Source organism: Populus euphratica, unplaced genomic scaffold (assembly GCF_000495115.2).
Source record: "Populus euphratica unplaced genomic scaffold, PopEup_1.0 scaffold1878.1, whole genome shotgun sequence".
NCBI lineage: Eukaryota > Viridiplantae > Streptophyta > Magnoliopsida > Malpighiales > Salicaceae > Populus > Populus euphratica.
In genome coordinates this window covers 15,951-34,618 of record NW_011501720.1, presented here as the reverse complement: position 1 = coordinate 34,618, position 18,668 = coordinate 15,951, and the positions used below count along the sequence as shown (strand labels likewise).

At 29.6% G+C, this 18,668-nt stretch overlaps 1 protein-coding gene across 2 annotated transcripts; it reads left to right on the top strand.

Moving 5' to 3' along the window:
• The first annotated feature begins 5,753 nt into the window (after positions 1-5,753).
• Positions 5,754-10,413, top strand: LOC105118324 (RNA-binding CRS1 / YhbY (CRM) domain protein). Of its 2 annotated transcripts, XR_840929.1 has the most exons (6): positions 5,754-6,270; positions 6,450-6,810; positions 6,886-7,287; positions 9,300-9,446; positions 9,638-9,746; positions 10,124-10,413. XR_840929.1 is itself a non-coding variant. In XM_011016247.1 (5 exons), the coding sequence occupies exons 1-5, from the start codon at positions 6,182-6,184 to the stop codon at positions 9,668-9,670; spliced, it is 1,032 nt and encodes a 343-aa protein (XP_011014549.1). In that variant the 5' UTR covers positions 5,755-6,181; the 3' UTR covers positions 9,671-9,966. The 2 variants fall into 2 exon arrangements, 1 of the variants encoding a protein (XP_011014549.1); XM_011016247.1 differs by lacking the exon at positions 10,124-10,413 and having other exon boundaries at positions 5,755-6,270; positions 9,638-9,966.
• The last annotated feature ends 8,255 nt before the right edge of the window (positions 10,414-18,668 follow it).

Sequence of the window (18,668 nt, the reverse complement as noted above, 5' to 3'; positions counted from 1 at the left end):
TCCACATGAGCTGAATGTTTCACACAAGAAAGGTGAGCCAATTGCCTACAACTTTCATGTTTGCAACTGGCTCCAATTTTGACGTTATCAATGACGTTTTGGGCAGACAAGAGAAGATAAGGATTGTCACCAAGTCGAAAGTTGGCCACCCACTTATCAATTAGTCATCAAATCAATAGTTCTCAATTTTGGCCTATAAAAGGAGGCATTTGCCATGCATTTAGGTATCTTGGTTTCCAGATCAAGATCATGCTCTTCCTTTCTCTCTTTGTATTTTTTGTAATGTTTATGCTTTGCTTTCATTAATATGAAGTTTATGTCTTTCATTTTCTTTCCTTTACTTAGTTAACTTTTATGTTCTTATTTTGTTTATCTATTTTGCTTTCTTTCATTATGTCTAGCTAAGTCTATTATGTCAAGGTGAAAAGATTACACTAATGGTGTAAGAATAAGTATAGTGTAAACTTAATATGGACTTTAATGTTTGATACTAACATGTGTTATATTTGTTATCTTGTTCACTCTTTAATACTTTGCTTGTTAAATGACTAATCTTGATTTATGTTGTATAACACTTGGTACAACAAATGCTTGGCACTTTCATAGCCCATAATGTATGGTATAACCGACACCTGAGCTATGAAGGGAACTTGATTTGTTGTTAACATAAGTTATAATCATGAATGCTTGACGAGATTTACAAGTATTAGCATTAATTGAATAAGATGATTAATGTAATCATATTAACAATATATAATCTGATTGGAACCTCCTTTGTGTGTGGTTTCCAATTCAATAATAAGAGTTTATACTATACTTGTTTGATATACCATTAGTGGAACCTCTAACCTTGACATTTGTTATTATTATTGTTTAATCCTTACATTAATTTTCTATCTCCAAGTTCTCATCATCTTCTTCTTCTTCTCTTTCTTTATTATTATTACTACTACTACTACTACTACTACTATTATTATTATTATTATTATTATTATTATTATTGTTAGTATTATTATTATTGTTGTTGTTATTGTTATTGTTATTGTTGTTATTTATAATTTGTACAAATAACCTCCCTGTGGTTCGACCCCGGTCTTGCCGGGTTATTTATTACTTCGACACTCCTGCACTTAGGAGAAGATATCAATTTTTCGTCGTGTCAATTATTGTGTTTTGTTGTTACTTATATTTGTTTCAGTGTGTTCCAGGTTTGTCACTGTTTGTTATTTCAGGTGATATCTTCTATACTCTATCTTTCTACCTTTAAACATTGAGGACAATGTCTTGTTTTAGTTGGAGGGAGAGGGTAGTAGCTAAAAAAAAAAACTGTGTTTTCTATTTTATAAAGTATGTGCAAAATTGTTGTTTTTATGATGGCAGACTAAGGAGAACTTTTATGACTCTTGAGACGCATTTTAGTAACCATTCTTAATAAGGTCTATTATAATACTTCCTGAAATATTCAGATTTACAAACTCTTGCATTATTATCACTTAATTCTGCTCATATACTCATTTTACATATATTCTTAAAACCTTAATTTTCACACACACACTTTAACATATGATGGTAGGTTGCATATTGGATTATTACATTATTTATGTTCTTTTGTTAAGGGTAACAACTAAGGGAAATGGATAGTATCTTATTTAAACAAAAAAAAAAGTGCAAAAAAATATAAAAATATAAAAAATAATGATAATAAAAATGTAGATAAGTTTGGTTTCGTAGCCTCCTTAACCTAAGCAATTAAGCCCGAAGGGGTGTTTTAACACTTAATACCCTAAAGTCATTTGACTTGGGAACTATTGGCCCAACGCTTGCTACATGGGTTGAGGAGAAAAGCTTAAGAAAATCAAACATAGCATTATCTACGTATCAGTATCTACGACCCGAGTTACTAAGCTCGTAGGGGTGTCTTAACACCTAATGCCCTAAGACCAACTAGTCTGGGAGTCATTAGCCGAAAGCTCGTTACATGGGTTAAAGATGCATGGTGTTTTAAGTTATATGTATATATAAAAAAAAGAAAAAAAAAGAAAAAAAAGACAAAAATTATAATCCCAACCTAAGGAAGTTAACCTTAAACATTAGAACAAAAATTTTGTTGTCTTCCAATAAAAGCCCCATAATTATGTGTTGATATATTGAGCACAAAAGAAAGGTTTATGAATTTCTTGTTAAGAGGTATTGAGCAGGTATATAAATTTAACGAGAGTTTGTTTATCTAGATAGATTAATGGAAGTTAAATGATGAATACCTTGCTTTGTGAAATTTGCAAATTATTTTATATTTTAATGCTTTGATTACTAGGGACTAGTAATAAGTTGGTTTGGGGGTGTGATTAGTACTTAAAAGTGCATTTTTATCAAGGTTTTATGTCATCATTTTGCACTTGAAGTATCAATAACTCCTTAACTAAAGCATGTTTTATAATACTATATCTAATAATATAAGATACCTTTAATTTGTGGTAAATATTCATTTTAAATGCAGGCCTATCACATAAATAAAAGGATTGATTGATGAATTTAAGAACTGAAATTGAAAGGATAAAGAGATGGCCAAACTTAGAAAAGAGATGTCGGTGCAATCCAAACCGGAACATTGTTCGGTAATGGGGTCATATCTCGAGATCTAGATCTCAGATTTAGGTCTACTTTATATGGATGGAAAGGTAAGACATAGACCTACAACTTTCATATGGAGTCCAAGATCTAAAAAGGCCATTTTCAAGTCCAAATTATTCCAACAACAAAGAAGCCCGAATCTGTCCTCCAGCCCGAGCACTGTTCAGTATGTTGGCCATATCTGCAGTTCTAGAGGTTGAAATGAGCTGAATGTTTTACACAAGAACGCTAAGACAATTTTCTACAACTTTCATGTTTTTAAGCGGCTCCAATTTTGAAGTTATCAATGACGTTTTGGGCAGACAAGAGAAGATAAGGATTGTCACCAAGTCAAGAGTTGGTCACCCACTCATCAATTAGTCATCAAATCAATAGTTCCCAATTTTGGCCTATAAAAGGAGGCATTTGCCATGTATTTAGACATCTTGGTTTCCAGATCAAGATCATGCTCTTGCTTTCTCTCTTTGTATTTTTTGTAATGTTTATGCTTTGCTTTCATTAATATCAAGATTATGCCTTTCATTTCCTTTCCTTTACTTAGTTAACTCTTATCTTATTTATGTTCTTATTTTGTTTATTTATTTTTCTTTCTTTTATTATGTTTAGCTAAGTTTATTATGTCAAGGTGAAAAGGTTACACTAATGGTGTAAGAATAAGTATAGTGTAAACTTAATATGGACTTTAATGTTTGATACTAACATGTTTTGTATTTGTTATCTTGTTCACTCTTTAATACTTTGTTTGTTAGATGACTAATCTTGATTTATGTTGTATAACACTTGGTACAACAAATGCTTGGCACTTTCATAGCCCACATTGTATGGTATAACCGACACCTGAGCTATGAAAGGAACTTGATTTGTTGTTAACATAAGTTATAATCATGAATGCTTGACGAGATTTACAAGTATTAGCATTAATCGAATAAGATGACTAATGTAATCATGTTAACAATATATAATCTGATTGGAACCTCTTTTGTGTGTGGTTTTCAATTGAATAATAAGAGTTTATACTATACTTGTTTGACATACTATTTGTGGATCCTCTAACCTTGACATTTGTTATTATCATTGTTTAATCGTTACATTAATATTCCATCTTAAAGTTCTCATCTTCTTCTTCTCCTTCTTTTTCTTTATTATTATTATTAGTATTATTATTATTATTATTATTATGATTGTTGTTGTTGTTGTTATTACTGTTGTTGTATTATTGTTATTTATAATTTGTACAATTAACCTCCTTGTGGTTCGACCCCGGTCTTGCCGAGTTATTTATTACTTCGACACTCCTGCATTTGGGAAAAGACAACAATCTTTTAGTCGTGTCAATTGTAAATAAACAAATTAGATGTATTTATTATATTTGAATATTTAAGCAAAACTGATAGTACATTTTGATTTCCAAATATCATGTTCATTAATTATAAGAACAACAAATCAATCTTTAGGTGATCCTAAATTTTATAATAAAAAATCAAAATAAAAAAGATAAATACCAAATGTGAAGGAAATATTAATTGGAGGGACAAGTTTAAAATTTTAAAGGAGCTAGTGTTGAATTTAAGAAGGAGGAAAGAAAAAATAAATTTAAGGATAAAGACCAAATAAGAGGTGTTTTGGCATACATATTGCCCCATAATAGAGAGAGCTCCAATACATTTCAAGTGTTATCGTGGAAGGTAGTATTTGATAGTCAAATGACCTCACACATGCATTTCAAAGAAAACATGCACTTCAAAGAAAATAGGGGTTGTCCACTCGTAGCACGCATCCATATTTGTTTTTAATAATATATATTATATGATCAATTATAATTTTATCCTTGAGTAACCGACACATTAACAATAAAACTAATGTAAATGGATAAAAAAATTATTATAAAAGAGTTATGTTGATTTTGTCTTTAAAGATAAAAAAATAATTTTAATATTTTCAAAAAAATTAAAAACTTTTATAGTTCCTGGTTGAAATGTATTACAATTTTTTCATTGGAGGATTAAATGATAAATTTTCCTTTGCAAAATTTTTTAATTGAAACTGTTAACTGCTCAAATTATTAAAAACAATTGTAAGTGAAAACACTCTTAATGCCTTCTTAAAAGTTTTCTTTCGGCAAATAACAAATTAGTGATTTGTTATTGGATCTAGAGTAACTTTGCCCGCTCTCTTTAATTTTTTAATATTGATTAACATGTTTGAAAGCAAATGTTAAATCTTTTTATTTTGAAATAAGAATATTTTCAAATCAATTTATCCTTTAATTAATATTAATTTTTTCTTAGGTTATTCTAAAAATGCACCACTCCTGCTCTAGATTGATACATTTATAAGAACATTAATAAATTTATTAAAATGTTAGGTTAAAAGATTTCAATTTAAAAAGTTAAAAACAAAGTGACCATTTTTAATCACAAAATAATATTTAATTTTAGATAGTAAAAATCAATGATGTTGTGCAAAATTCTCTATTTATAATAATGTTGGTGAGATATTTTCAATATCATCACATAGTCAGTTGATTTTTTTATAAAATCAAATTACTATACACAAATAGTAAAAGAAAAGGTTTTCATATATATATATATATGTGTGTGTGTGTGTTAAACCCGTGAATTCTATGTCATTTAAAGTTGGCTTGAATAAAATAGATTAATATTATGTTTTGTATCTCTATTTTTATTTATCTATAAAATTTGTTTTTATTAATTGTTTTTAGTATAAATAGCTTAATTTATCAATTATGTCAATTTAAATAGAAAGTTTTAAAGAATTAGATGTTATATATGAATATAATAAATATTATAGATAAAATTAAAAAATTAAGGATATATTAAAGATTTGATTAATTATAAAATAATAAATTGAGTCATATATTATTTTTTTAATGAATTATAGTTTTTTATTTTTGTTATTGGGGTGACATGTGTTAGTATTATAAGTTACCACTTTATATTTGGAAATGTTAAAAAAAAAAAACAATAATCTAAACATAAATATGATAATGAAAATAATATTTTAAAAAATAAAAGTAAATGAAAAATTTTATAAAATGAATTCAAACAAAAAGTGAAATAAATTAACATTTAAAACCCAAAAACTAATAAATTTTCTTTAATCACAACCATTGATTAGCACCGGCTAAAACATAACATCAAGCTGTTGTGACCAGCCGCCATAACCCACCACCTCAAATCACGTTGACACCACCCTAGCCACCATAGTTCCCACCACGAATCGATCCTCGATTGTGAACCACCCAAGATCACGCCACCATTACCAACCATGATATAAGACTTGGCCTTATATAGCCTAAATCACGATTTTTAACTAGTTCTGTAAGCACTTCCCTGTTGCATGAAAGGTTTTCGACAATTTGTCCCAATAAAACACACAATTTAAAAGAAGACATCTCTCTCTCTCTCTCTCTCTCACACACACACACACACAAAAAAAAAAAAAAAAACAGCTGAAAGCTTGAGTTGAATTTGCTACTAATAAATCAAACTCTGAATGTGGTCGTCAGCTATGATGGTTCAGTGAATTAATGATAATAATTATAATAATGTTGGGTATCGCAGCTTCAATAAGAGGAGGCGTAGGCATTGGTCGCCGGCTTAGCTTCGCTATCAGAAAGTGTGTTTTCTTCTCTTCTCTTCTCCTCTCCCTTGCATTATGTTTTTTTCTTTAATAATTTTGTTTTTTTTTTTTTTTTTTTTTTTTTTTTTTTTTTTTTTTTTTTTTTTTTTTTTTTTTTTTTTTTTTTTTTTTTTTTTTTTTTTTTTGTTCTCTGTGATTGCCATTTATTTATGCAGGGAATCTTTAACTTGGTACCGTAATCTACTAGTTCAAAACCAGTCGGACAGTTTTAATTACACACCATCTGCTGTCTGCTGTTTTTTATGGGCAGAAAGACCTGGTGTTTTTCTTGAAAATTTTGCTAGGCATATGAGCACTGCATCATTGGAGCTGAGGACGGACAATGATTTTGTTAGATTTTCGATTACTAAGGATGGGTATTCAGCAAAAGAGAAGAAAAGTATGAAAAAGGTGCCCAGATATGTTAAAATGTCGAAAAAGGCGAAACTTAATGAACTCCGGTTCTATCGCCTCAAGGCCAAAAAGAAGATGAATTCTCCGAATCCTGAAGTTAGGATTAGATATAAACTTGAAAAGGTTGGACCATTTTTTTATTTTACTTTTTTTCAAGCGGGGCTTGCATGTTCTTAATTTTTATTTTTTTTGGCTCAGGCCAGAAGGAAGGAAGCATGGTTGATTGAAAAGCTCAGGAAACTTGAAGTCCCCAAAACCCCAGGTGAAGCATATGATCCTGAAATATTAACAGAAGAGGAGAAGCATTACCTCAAGCGTACTGGCGAGAAGAAGAAAAACTACGTTCCAGTTGGCCGACGAGGGGTTTTTGGAGGCGTTGTTCTCAATATGCATCTTCATTGGAAGAAGCACGAAACCGTCAAGGTTACTTGCAAACCTTGCAAGCCAGGCCAAATTCATGAATATGCTGAAGAGCTTGCTCGACTTAGCAAAGGGATCATTATTGACATAAGACCTGACAACACCATTATTTTCTACAGGGGAAAGAACTATGTGCAGCCAAAAATCATGTCCCCTCCAGATACCCTATCTAAAGATAAAGTGAGTTTGCCTAGTTTTTTTTTATTCCTTTGAAATATCAGTTCAGGACTGTTCATTGCTTAAATAGTTGCAATATGTTTTATTTAGTAATTGTTTTTTTTTTTTGTTGTGGGGGGGGGGGGCGGGGGCTAAAAGGTTCGAAGCTTCAGTTTTCTTAATTTTTTGTTTGATACGAAAGCAATAATAGATCACTAAATTTCTTGTGAATTTTTTTCTGTTAATGGGCGCATTTTATGCCTAAAAGATATTGGTAGAAGATTGTCCGCTCAGGTTTTTATTCCTGAGGGACTTTTGTTTTACAGCTATGTTGCTATAATTTCTTATCTTTTTTTTCTGTTTTAGAGCTCAATGTTTTCTCTGCTTCTTGCTCTCTTTTTCTTTCTTTCTGGTTCAGTATTTTCAATGACTCACTGAAATTAAAAACTATTTGGTAGACGAGGACACAGTTTGCAATCTTCAAGGTGTGAGGGGATTATGGGTTGGCAAGCTAGTACTCTTACCAGGCCTTTTCTCTTGATGTTGTTATGGAAATACTAGTCTTTGTAGTCATGTGAAGGTAAGCATGGGAGGATTTGATTTTCAGAAGGTTGCAAACAACTGAAATTTCAGAAGGTTGTAGTTAGGTGAGACTTTTAAAAGGTTTTGGCTTATTATGGTGGGATAGACTGATGCCACTGTCATTCTCTCATGGGGAAAGTATTTTCAGCTTTGACACAACATTTCCTGAGGAAATACTAGTCTTTGTAGGCATGCGGCGGTGAAGGTAAGCATGGGAGGATTTGATTTTCAGAAGGTTGCAGCTTCCATTAGGTGAGACTTTTAAAAGGTTTTGGCTTATTATGGTGGGATAGACTGATGCCACTGTCATTCTCTCATGGGGAAAGTATTTTCAGCTTTGACACAACATTTCCTGAGGAAATACTGGTCTTTGTTGGCATGCGGTGGTGAAGGTAAGCATGGGAGGATTTGATTTTCAGAAGGTTGCAAACAACTCAAATTTCAGAAGGTTGTAGCTTGCATTAAGTGAGACTTTTAAAAGGTTTTGGCTTATTATGGTGGAATAGACTGATGCAACTGTCATTCTCTTATGGGTAAAGTATTTTCAGCTTTGACACAACATTTCCTGAGGAAATACTAGTCTTTGTAGGCATGTGGTGAAGGTTAGTGTGGGAGGATTTGATTTTCAGAAGGTTGCAAACAATTCAAATTTCAGAAGGTTGTAGTTTGCATTAGGTGAGACTTTTAAAAGGTTTTGGCTTATTATTGTGGGATAGACTGATGCGACTGTCATTCTCTTATGGGAAAGTATTTTCAGCTTTCACACAACATTTCCCGAGGAAAGTCTCATCAGGGCTTTGCCTTCTCATTCTTTTTGCTTTTTTTTGCCCCAAAATCTCAATGAACCGGGAGGAATCAAGTTCTTGTTATTTTGAATGGTTTGGATGACTGAATGGCACTTGAATGGCTTAATCTGTTATAGTGATCCAAGCATAGGAAGTGAATTGATGAAAATGCTTGATCCCTTGCCAAGGGGAAAAGGCCTGTGTTGTAGGTGGCAGCATATTATTTGGTCAGGTTATTTTGGCAGTAGTGACAACACATTTGAAATAGCATCATTGTGTATTTAGGAGGTGGTTCCTTGAAAGGGAATTTAGTGAATAGTTCATGTATGGTTTTTGAATCATCTGGAATTTTGTATTTGACTAAATCTTTTTGTTTAAAAATTCTTGTAGTCTATAAGCCAACCATTTAGTTTTATATTTTTTTTAAATTTTTGTTTCTGGAAAATATGTTCTGTTGGCCATTGGAAATCACGGTTAATTTTAACTCCTCATCTTAATAAAGTCAGCAATGTCCTTGTCATGGTGACATGAATCAATTCTCGGTAATAAAGATTATTTTTTGGCTTGTTGACCACCCATTAATCCTGTGCAGTGAAGGTCTAGGTATTACTTTATCTTGTCAATACTCAATTACTGGCGTTATAGTGGTTTTCCTTTGGAAAATTGCAGGCCCTGGAAAAATATAGGTACGAGCAGTCGCTTGAGCATACAAGTCAGTTCATTGAGAAATTGGAGAAAGAGCTTGAAAATTATCAGGAGCATGTTGTTCGTTACAAGAATAGGAAAGAAGCTGCAGGAGACATTACGATTGCTGATGTATGAAAACAAAGATCTAATAATCTTTTGAATGTTTTCTGGAGTCAAAGAACTTATGTCAAAGAAAAAAGAAAGAGTAATATGTCCAAACCATATAAATGAAAAACTGCAATAGGAGCCCTTTTGGTTGTCAAAGGCTTTTGTTCATGATATTTGTCTTTTTAGAGATGGCCTATTTCTTTGTTTTGCAGGATGGACTCTCTCAAATAACAAATCAAAGTTGACTTTTCTACATTAAGTGGATAGAACCTTCTGCTGATTATGAGACGGAATTTTGCCTCATGGAACAGATCAGACATGGTAAATATTTCATCAACTTACTTGAGGAGGTAGAGCTTTTCATTATAAAAACCATTTGTATATCTTTTCTATGCAAGATTGGGTGCTTTTCTACCATCTTTGAAGTCCTCTTATCGGCTGTGTTATCTCCTTTTCATTTCTGATCGAAAGGGAATTGATTCAATGATATTGCTATCTATATTCATGTTCTTGTTTTCTGGAATTTAACTTGATAGGCATCTATGCACCATGAAGTTTGGCCCTCATTTCTGTGTTTTTATATTTTGTTTGATGTCTATAGTAGCTGGTTTTTCTTCAGTTTTCTTCCTTGTATAATTTCTTATAGTTGGTGTTTTAAGGATTTTGACATGCCCATTTTAATCTTTTTTGTAAATCAGAAGCAAAAAAAATAGAAGATGACCAACTGTAATGCAAATTTGAGTGGATCAGATGAGAGAGAGTAGCTGTACAAAACGAGCATCCTTTTTAAGAGAGTAGCTTACCGTAATTTCTCCCATGTTCAGTAAGCCAGTAACGTTAGAGGACCCCTAATTTATCTGCCGGGTACTTTCATTTCTCCCATTTTTATTTTAAAGGGAAAAATCTCAATTTAGTGCCTAATTTTGAGTGACAAAACAGGTTCATAATGTTTCAGACATTTGTCTACTGGGTACTTTCATTAGATCAATGTTTGTTTGTTTTTTTTGTTGCTATAAAACGCCGATGTCTGAAACATTTTAGATATAGCTGCTAAAATGTTTAGTTTTAGGACTGAATTGAGAATTGGATAACATGTTGAGAGACTAATTTGAAATTTCACCTATTTTTCATCAAACGGTGGAGGAGGTGTAGGAGCTGATTTGCATAAGTGAATTAGCTAGACCCAACAAAATATTATAATAAGAAAAAGACACTATAAAAATTTCATTCCATTATTTTATTTAATTAATATGAATATCCGAGTTAATTTGCATGTATTTCAATTAATTTTATGAGCTTTGTCGAAAATTATATAAATTTTCAATAGTCTTAAGGTTTATGAAAATTAAGGTTTAGGTTTATGAAAATTAAGGTTTATAAAAATTAAATTGATGATTTTGGAATAGTAAATCTAGAATTTAATTAGTTTAATTAGTTGAGGTATATCTCTTTTTACAGTTAATTTTATAAAATCAACATTATAGGTGATTTTTTTGTAACCACATGTGGTATTTTTAAATCATCTTTATAGATTGATTCATTTTATTAAAAAATTAAATATCAGGAACTTTGTAACTATCTAAAAGTCAACAGAAAAATATTTTATTAATTCAAAGATTATTACTATTTGTTACTTAATAATTACAAAGTTTTTATATTAAATATTACAATTTTATCATTAAATAAAAAAAAAATATGCTATTTTACACTTTGCTTGAGCTTTATGAGTTAATGAAATACCTATATGATACAAAATAATAATAATAATTTATCATTATATTTCATTTAATAGCTTTCTGAGTTCATGAGACACCTATATAATGCAAAATAATAATAATAATTTATTATTATATTTTATTTAATAACCCAAAAATTCATGATGCATCAAATTAATAATTAAACCACTAATTAAAGTTATCATTGCAATTTTTTTTCCTTCTGCACTAGATTAATCACCAACAATGAATCCGTAAAAGTTGTCTCGCAATCAAAGCAATCATCCTAGCCACAATACCAATCCTAACACCTTTTGGAAAATGGTCACCATTGAAATAAGGATATTTATTCCTTTTTTTTTCTTTTCTTTTTTTGCTGAACTTTTGTTTTCTAACCAAGCAGATTTTATTTCAAACAAAACTTTTAACTTGACAAAAGTGTTCAAAACAGACTTTGCTTTTTATTCTTGATTAAACAAATCTGTAGCATTTGAAATCACAGATTTATCAAAAGTAGAACTACATTCCCCATTTATAAGAAAAAACTTCAACCTAAGCATAAATCTATAGGAAAATAAATGGGGTTTTAAGATTAAACATAAGTTAAATAGATAAATAAATAAGTAACAGGCTCATTTGAAGGTGAAAAACTATGACTAAAAAGAGGGAATAAATTAATAGGACATATTCTTCCTTGTGGTGAGATTTGTTTTCATTCATTAAATTCTTGCTATTTTCTCCTATTTGAATGGGAAATTATTCCATGAATGTAAAGATTGCATTTTATAATAAATACCATATTTTTTAATAGATAACTAGACAAAGAGATTTATATAGATCAACCAAAATGTTTTACGGTAAAAGGGAAAGAACGCAAAATTTTTAGCCTCAAATGTTTTATCTATAACCTGAAACAATCGTCTAGGCAATGGTATCACTAGTTTCACTAAGCTATTATTTTGATTGGTTTTGTGATGACCAAGAAAGATTATTGTGTGTATGTAAAAAAGGTTTAGAAAAGAGTTCTTATTCTTTCTTTATATATAAACAATATTTATTAGCTGGAAATGATTTAAAGTTGATTATATTTACTTTAAAGTTGTTGTCCTCTATGTTTGAGATGAAGGACATGGGTCATGCATATTGGGAGTTAAGATCCAAAATGATCAATCTAAGATAGTTTTAAGTTTATCTCAAGAGAATTACATTAAAAGAATCTTAGAAGATTTTATATATGTAATTCTAAATTCATTGATAATCCAATTATAAAGAGTCTTGCTCTTAGTGCTAAACAATATCCTAAGACAAAGGAATAGAAAAAGCAATTAATATATGTTTTTTATTCAGTGCAATTGGTAGTCTAGTGTATCCTATGATGTGTGCTCGATCTAATATATATTTTGTTGTTGGCATGGTTAGTAGATATTAAAGTAATCTTGGTATTGCGTATTGGAAAATAATTAAAGGAGTTTTCAATTTCTAAAAGGAACAATAAATCTTTCCTTATGCTACCATAGTGGCAATCTCAAATTGATCAGATATAAAGGTGTTAATGTATCTACTAATAGAGATGATAGAAAATCTACCTTAGAATATGTTTTTATTCTAGGAGGTAGGGTCATTTCATGGTGTAGTATAAAGCAATTTATATCTCTTTATCTATAATAGAGTCAGAATATATTGCTTACGTAGCCACTGGCTAGGGGGCCATCTGTCTTGGATAATTCTTGCATAGCTTGAATGCTACAATACTTATAAAAGATTATATTATTTATTATGACAACACTTATGTAATAGCTTATGCAAGGGTCCTAAATATCATGGCAAATCAAAGCATATTGGTACCAAAAACCATTTTATTCAAGACATTATTGCATAAGGTCAAATTTTCCTTAAGCATATCTCTACTTATAAGATGGTTGCTAGATGGTTGCTGATCCATTTATCAAACCTCTTCTAAGAGATATTTTTTTTAGGCATGTTAGAGGTTTATGATTATATAGGATTTAATAAGCTTGTATTTTACATGATTGGATATTGTGGATCTTTTATGCATTAATGTTTCATGAATATTCTTCTTGCATAATTATTGTTAATTTAAATTAGTGTATAATATCATATTAAATGTAAATATCATCAGGGAATGATTGTCATTCTCACCTAAGAAATTGCCTTATAGTTGAGAAAGCAAATAGGACAAGATATATTCCTATCATAAGATGCATTTTAATAATGCTCATGATATGCTTAGCTTTTAGTGAGCTAACAAGGAAATATTTCTTGTTATTTTATGTCATCTAACTTAGAGTTAAGATAAGACTTATAAGTAAAAAATATAGAGGTTCACATCTCTATAAAACATCTTAAATAGCCAAATGTGATAATTTCAAGAAGGCATTAGAAGAGTGATTGTCTTAAAATACTGAGGTTAAGAGCAATATTTTAGCTTTAAGCCAAGGTTTGTATGGTGTATAAGCATGACATTCCTTGTAGTGGGAGCTTTACCATAACATATAGTATCATATTTTATGTATATCGACCACAAAAGGAAGTGATAGAATTTATCCCTTCTCTATCATTGTGTGAGTCCTATAATTTTTTTATGAATCCATAATTATACCATCGAGAACTTAGAACTATGTCATGATGTTTCTATTTTAGTGTGTTATCCGGGAGTTATAAATGAAATAGTCTAATGATGATGCATGTATAGGAAAAACAATTAAGTCAAAATTAATTGAAATAAGAGGCTAAGAAAAAATGATTTCAATTGTCCTAATGATTTATGATTTATTGCTCAAATGATGATGTTAGATAAATATATTTGACATAGTCATAAGTACAAATATATATAATAAGAGTTCATGTATAGCTCTTAATATTATCTGAGTGGGATCAAAGATGCTTGATTTAGTGGGATTATTTAGGTTGGGGTATAAATGAGATATAGAGTTATAATGTTATGTTGATTTTGATAGTGACTTGATATAACATCTTTACCTATGATTTTATTGTTTGGTCAGGCATTCCATTTCTCATATGAAAAGGAGAACAAAAAAGATACCTTATCATAAGAATGAGGTTATGATTTAAAAAGCCTAATATGTACAAGTGAGAGATGTAGATAAATGCCGATATAGGTATTTTATTTAGAAGATAAAATCTAGATTTATTAGGATTAAGTTTGGAGAGCCAACTTAATCTAGGACTCTTGATTGAAAAAGTCCTAATATGCTTATAACTCTCTATCTATCTAAGGATACTAATGGTTAATAGGTAGTGGTCTGTCTGAATCTTTTTTTTTTGTTAATTAAAAACAGAAAACACTCTCTTATAATATCTTTGTTTGTTTTCTATTGAACATTATCAAAGTTTTAAGAATTGGTTCTTTTTTTTTTTTTGGTTTCATACAACATCAAAAAAGTTTGTAATTCAACTAGAGATTGTGGTTTGTAAATTTGATATGTTACATTACCCTTTTTATTTAAATATATCAACAATATCCATCTTTGTCTTGCATAAACTTCATTGATTTTATATGTATTTAAGATAGGGATAATTTTGAATTTTGAATTCACTTTCCTAACCAAATGTAATGTATTTTTTATTAATACTTGCCTTTTTCATTAAATATTCCTCCGACTAAAAAACCTATCTAAAAAGAAAATTAATATGGGATATAAGATAATTGTATAGTTTTTAGATTGAGTGATTATTTTTTTAAAAAAGAATTTCTTTAAAGGAAATGAGGGGCTATGAAATATTTTTGGTTTAGAAATTCACAGTGTGCTCACTATTGAATAATGAAGAATAATTGTTTAGATTATAAGTAGAATACAAATAATATAGGTAAGTCTTAAATCTCCTTAAAAAAAATTAAATAAATTAAGATCAAGGCATGTTATTATTATTATTATTATTACACTCCAATATTTCCCCCAATTCCAAAATATTTTCAAAAATCCAAAAAAAAATTAAAAACTTTAAAAAATTGTTTTCAATGCATTTTAATTATTCGCATATCCATTTTGTAATTTTCAACAATTTTCTCTTGTTGATATCTTCTCAAAAAAAAATCAAAAATATATTTTTGATGCATTTTGACTATTAATGTGTTCATTTCATAATACTTAATTAATTTTCTTAATGAATTGACGTTAACATTGTCTTTTGAAATAGAACCAAAACATAAAAAATACAAGAAAATCAAAAATCAAAAATTAAAATAGAAACCCAAATAGACAAAGGATTAAAGTGCAAAAATAAAAATAAAGGATGAAGATAAAATAGAGTGGCTTGAGGATCAAGTAATCAACAAAGAAAATGACAAAAGTCAAGTGAGCTAAAGTGTAAAACAAGATAAATGAGGGATCAAAACAAAATTAAGCTACTTGGAGACGAAGGTAACTATAAAAAAAGATAACAAAATTTATGGGATATAAATACATAATTGAACTGTAGAGAAAAGGGGAGCCACCACAAATGAACTTAACCTTATCTCAAACTTAACCTCATCTCTCTCACATAAAATCCATAACCTCTTCTTTTCCACCAAAAACCCTAACCACTAAAAGATAAAGAAGAGAAAGTATGCTGAAAGTTAAGAAAAAACATATAGCCATAAAACAAAAGTAGGGAAAACAACTAACTCTCCACTTCTCACCAAGGTGACAACTCATCTCCCTTTTCAGCATTTCTAGCATCATATCATATATTTTTCCAACCTTTCTCTTCTATTTTTCTATCTTAGAACTACCTTGCAAATATCACCATGCAACCTAGAAAACTCCAGCTAAAACTCTATTAAAATCATGTCATTACTTGGTTTTTTGGGTCATTAATACAGATAAAAATAAAGCATATGCCTAAAACTTTCATGAAGAATATAAAACTCAGACCTATCATTTTAAAGCTTAAATCATAGTTAAAATAGAGAAGTTAAAATCTATCCAAAAATTCACTATAGCTCAAACCCTAGTTCAAACACTACTAGTTTCTTAGATCATAATTAGAGCTACACACCTTGGTTTTAGGTTTTATTTATCTTAATAGAAAGATAAGATATAGGTATAAACTTTCATGGAGAGTGTAAATCCTAGTTCTTCTATTTCAAATCTTAAAGCAAAGCCTAAATAAAGAAGTCAAAATCTATCTAGAAGCTCATTGCAGCTCAAATCCTGTTTTGGTTTCTAGCCTCTGTATAAAAGTTAAAAAAAGTAAAAGCAAACTTATATGCATTGAAAATCTTAAAAGTAGATATAAAACATTTTTTTAAAGGTTCAACTCCAAATTATATGGTTTCAATGCTCTAAATCCAGCCATAAATTGTTTAAGAAACAATAGTATTACTTTATAATAACAACAACAACATTGTCTAGCACTTACCCCACTATTCCAGCCCTTTTTTCTTTCTAGTCAACCACCCCTAATAGGTCCATTTCAAACCTTAAACCTTTATTAAATAATTCATCTTGCTTTATTGATGATTTTGACATGTTTTATGGTGAAATTTGTAGGACTTAATATTTTTTATTGTATTGATATTATTGCTTGAATGATGTTAGCTAAGTCCATAAATCATGCATCCTGTTTTACAATTGATTCGATGTGTTTTATGATGAGGTTTTGGGATTGAGCTATGTTTATTAGATTGGTTTTTTGTTTGAATGCATTTGGTCAAATCCTTTAAATTTTGCATATTGTTTCATTTCGTGTTCTTGGTAATTTCATTATTATCATTAAAATTGCAACATGTTTTTCTTTGTATATGAATATGAACCTATTCAACAATATGTATTGTCATGAACTTTTACTTCAAATGGTAGAAAATCAATACTCATTCATGTTTGCATCTATATAGAGTTTTGTAACTTATTTATAAAAACTCATTAAGGGTTCAACCCACATCAAAAAACCTTAAAAAGGCCGACAAATCAAAACCCATAAAAAAAATATTCTTCTTTTTTGAAATCATAACAAAAAAATATTTTGTTATTCATATGTTATAATAAAGATAAATATACTCGTAACAAACCATTATTTTGAATATTAACAAGAAGTAGCCCTTCCTTTGAATTTTGAAAGATGTTTTTATTTTGAGTTAATGTAGTTTAATATTCATCAATGACATTTAAGTGTTCGAAAAAAGCATTGGTTTTCTTTTTATTCTAATATTCATTGATGACACTTGTTATAACCCAATTCTGGCTTATTAGCTTTTAATTTAATTTTACAGGGGTTAAAATATAAAATTAAAAGATTAAAGATTTATTTAGTAGAAAAATATAATTTGTCAACTTACACGAAAACTATATATTATAATGTACTTTTGTTATTATAACCTTATTATCAAGATAATGGTAGATATTTGCTTTCAAATTTGATTCTTAATCAATTTTAAATTTCAAAGAATAGAATGAGTTTATTTAAAATTTTATTTTTCACACACAATGAGATTCATACACTATAAATACATATGTGAGCACATCCACACAATGAAGCACCAAAGTCATGTATGAGTAATATGGTAATTTGGCGGCTAACTGCCATGGATTTTAGGCTTTGGAGATTTGAAAAAAATATTTTTTTGGGCAGCAATATGACCATTAGCGAGAGGGTTTAGGATTTAAGGATAACTAGAAGCAATAATTTTTAGAGTTGAAGAAATCCCTAACTGAGTCTTTATCCTATAAGCTATAACATGAGCATCTCCATGTGGTGCTTCATGTGAGTTATGGGTCTTTGTGCAGTGATGAAGATGATAAAATTTGAAGTTAGGTTGGGTATAAGAGAACATGGAGGCTACTTGTTAGCCTCAAAGTACGGGTCAAATAAGAATGGATGGTGTCATTTTCTTACAATCTAAGCAAATATATCATATCATCTTTCTCTCTCATTTTCTTACAATCTAAGCAAATATATCAAATAAGAATGGATGGAGTTTTACTCAAAGTTTTATACGCACACACATATATATATATATATATATATATCATATCATATCTTGTCACTTGTCAATTTCTGCTTTAATCCCCTCCAAAACTATATACCTTTCTCTCATTTTCATCACCCGCTTTGATATAACCTTCCTCAAATCTCATCCTTCTTCAAGTTGTATCATTTAATGATTTAAATAGTTTTTGTATTTGGTACAAAAAAATTGTTATGGTACAACAGTTGTTTCTCAATCTAATGTCAAAACTATAAGAAATATCAAAGAGATGTACTAATTTATGAACCCTCATAACTTGATTGATTTTATATATTCTTAAGAAAAATTAAGAGAGATATGAATATTTCTCATTATCATTGAGTTAAAAATTATTTAATTAGTTCTACATGCACATATGTATTTGGATTTGGTGTATATATAGATCATATCCTTCAAATCGGAGCTTATAACGAAAACCATCTTTGAAATTCCTTCTATTGAACTAAACACCTCTTTTGGACACTGACACAACCAAAAGATTGATGTCTTCTCCCAAGTGCAGGAGTGTCGAAGTAATAAATAACCCGGCAAGACCGG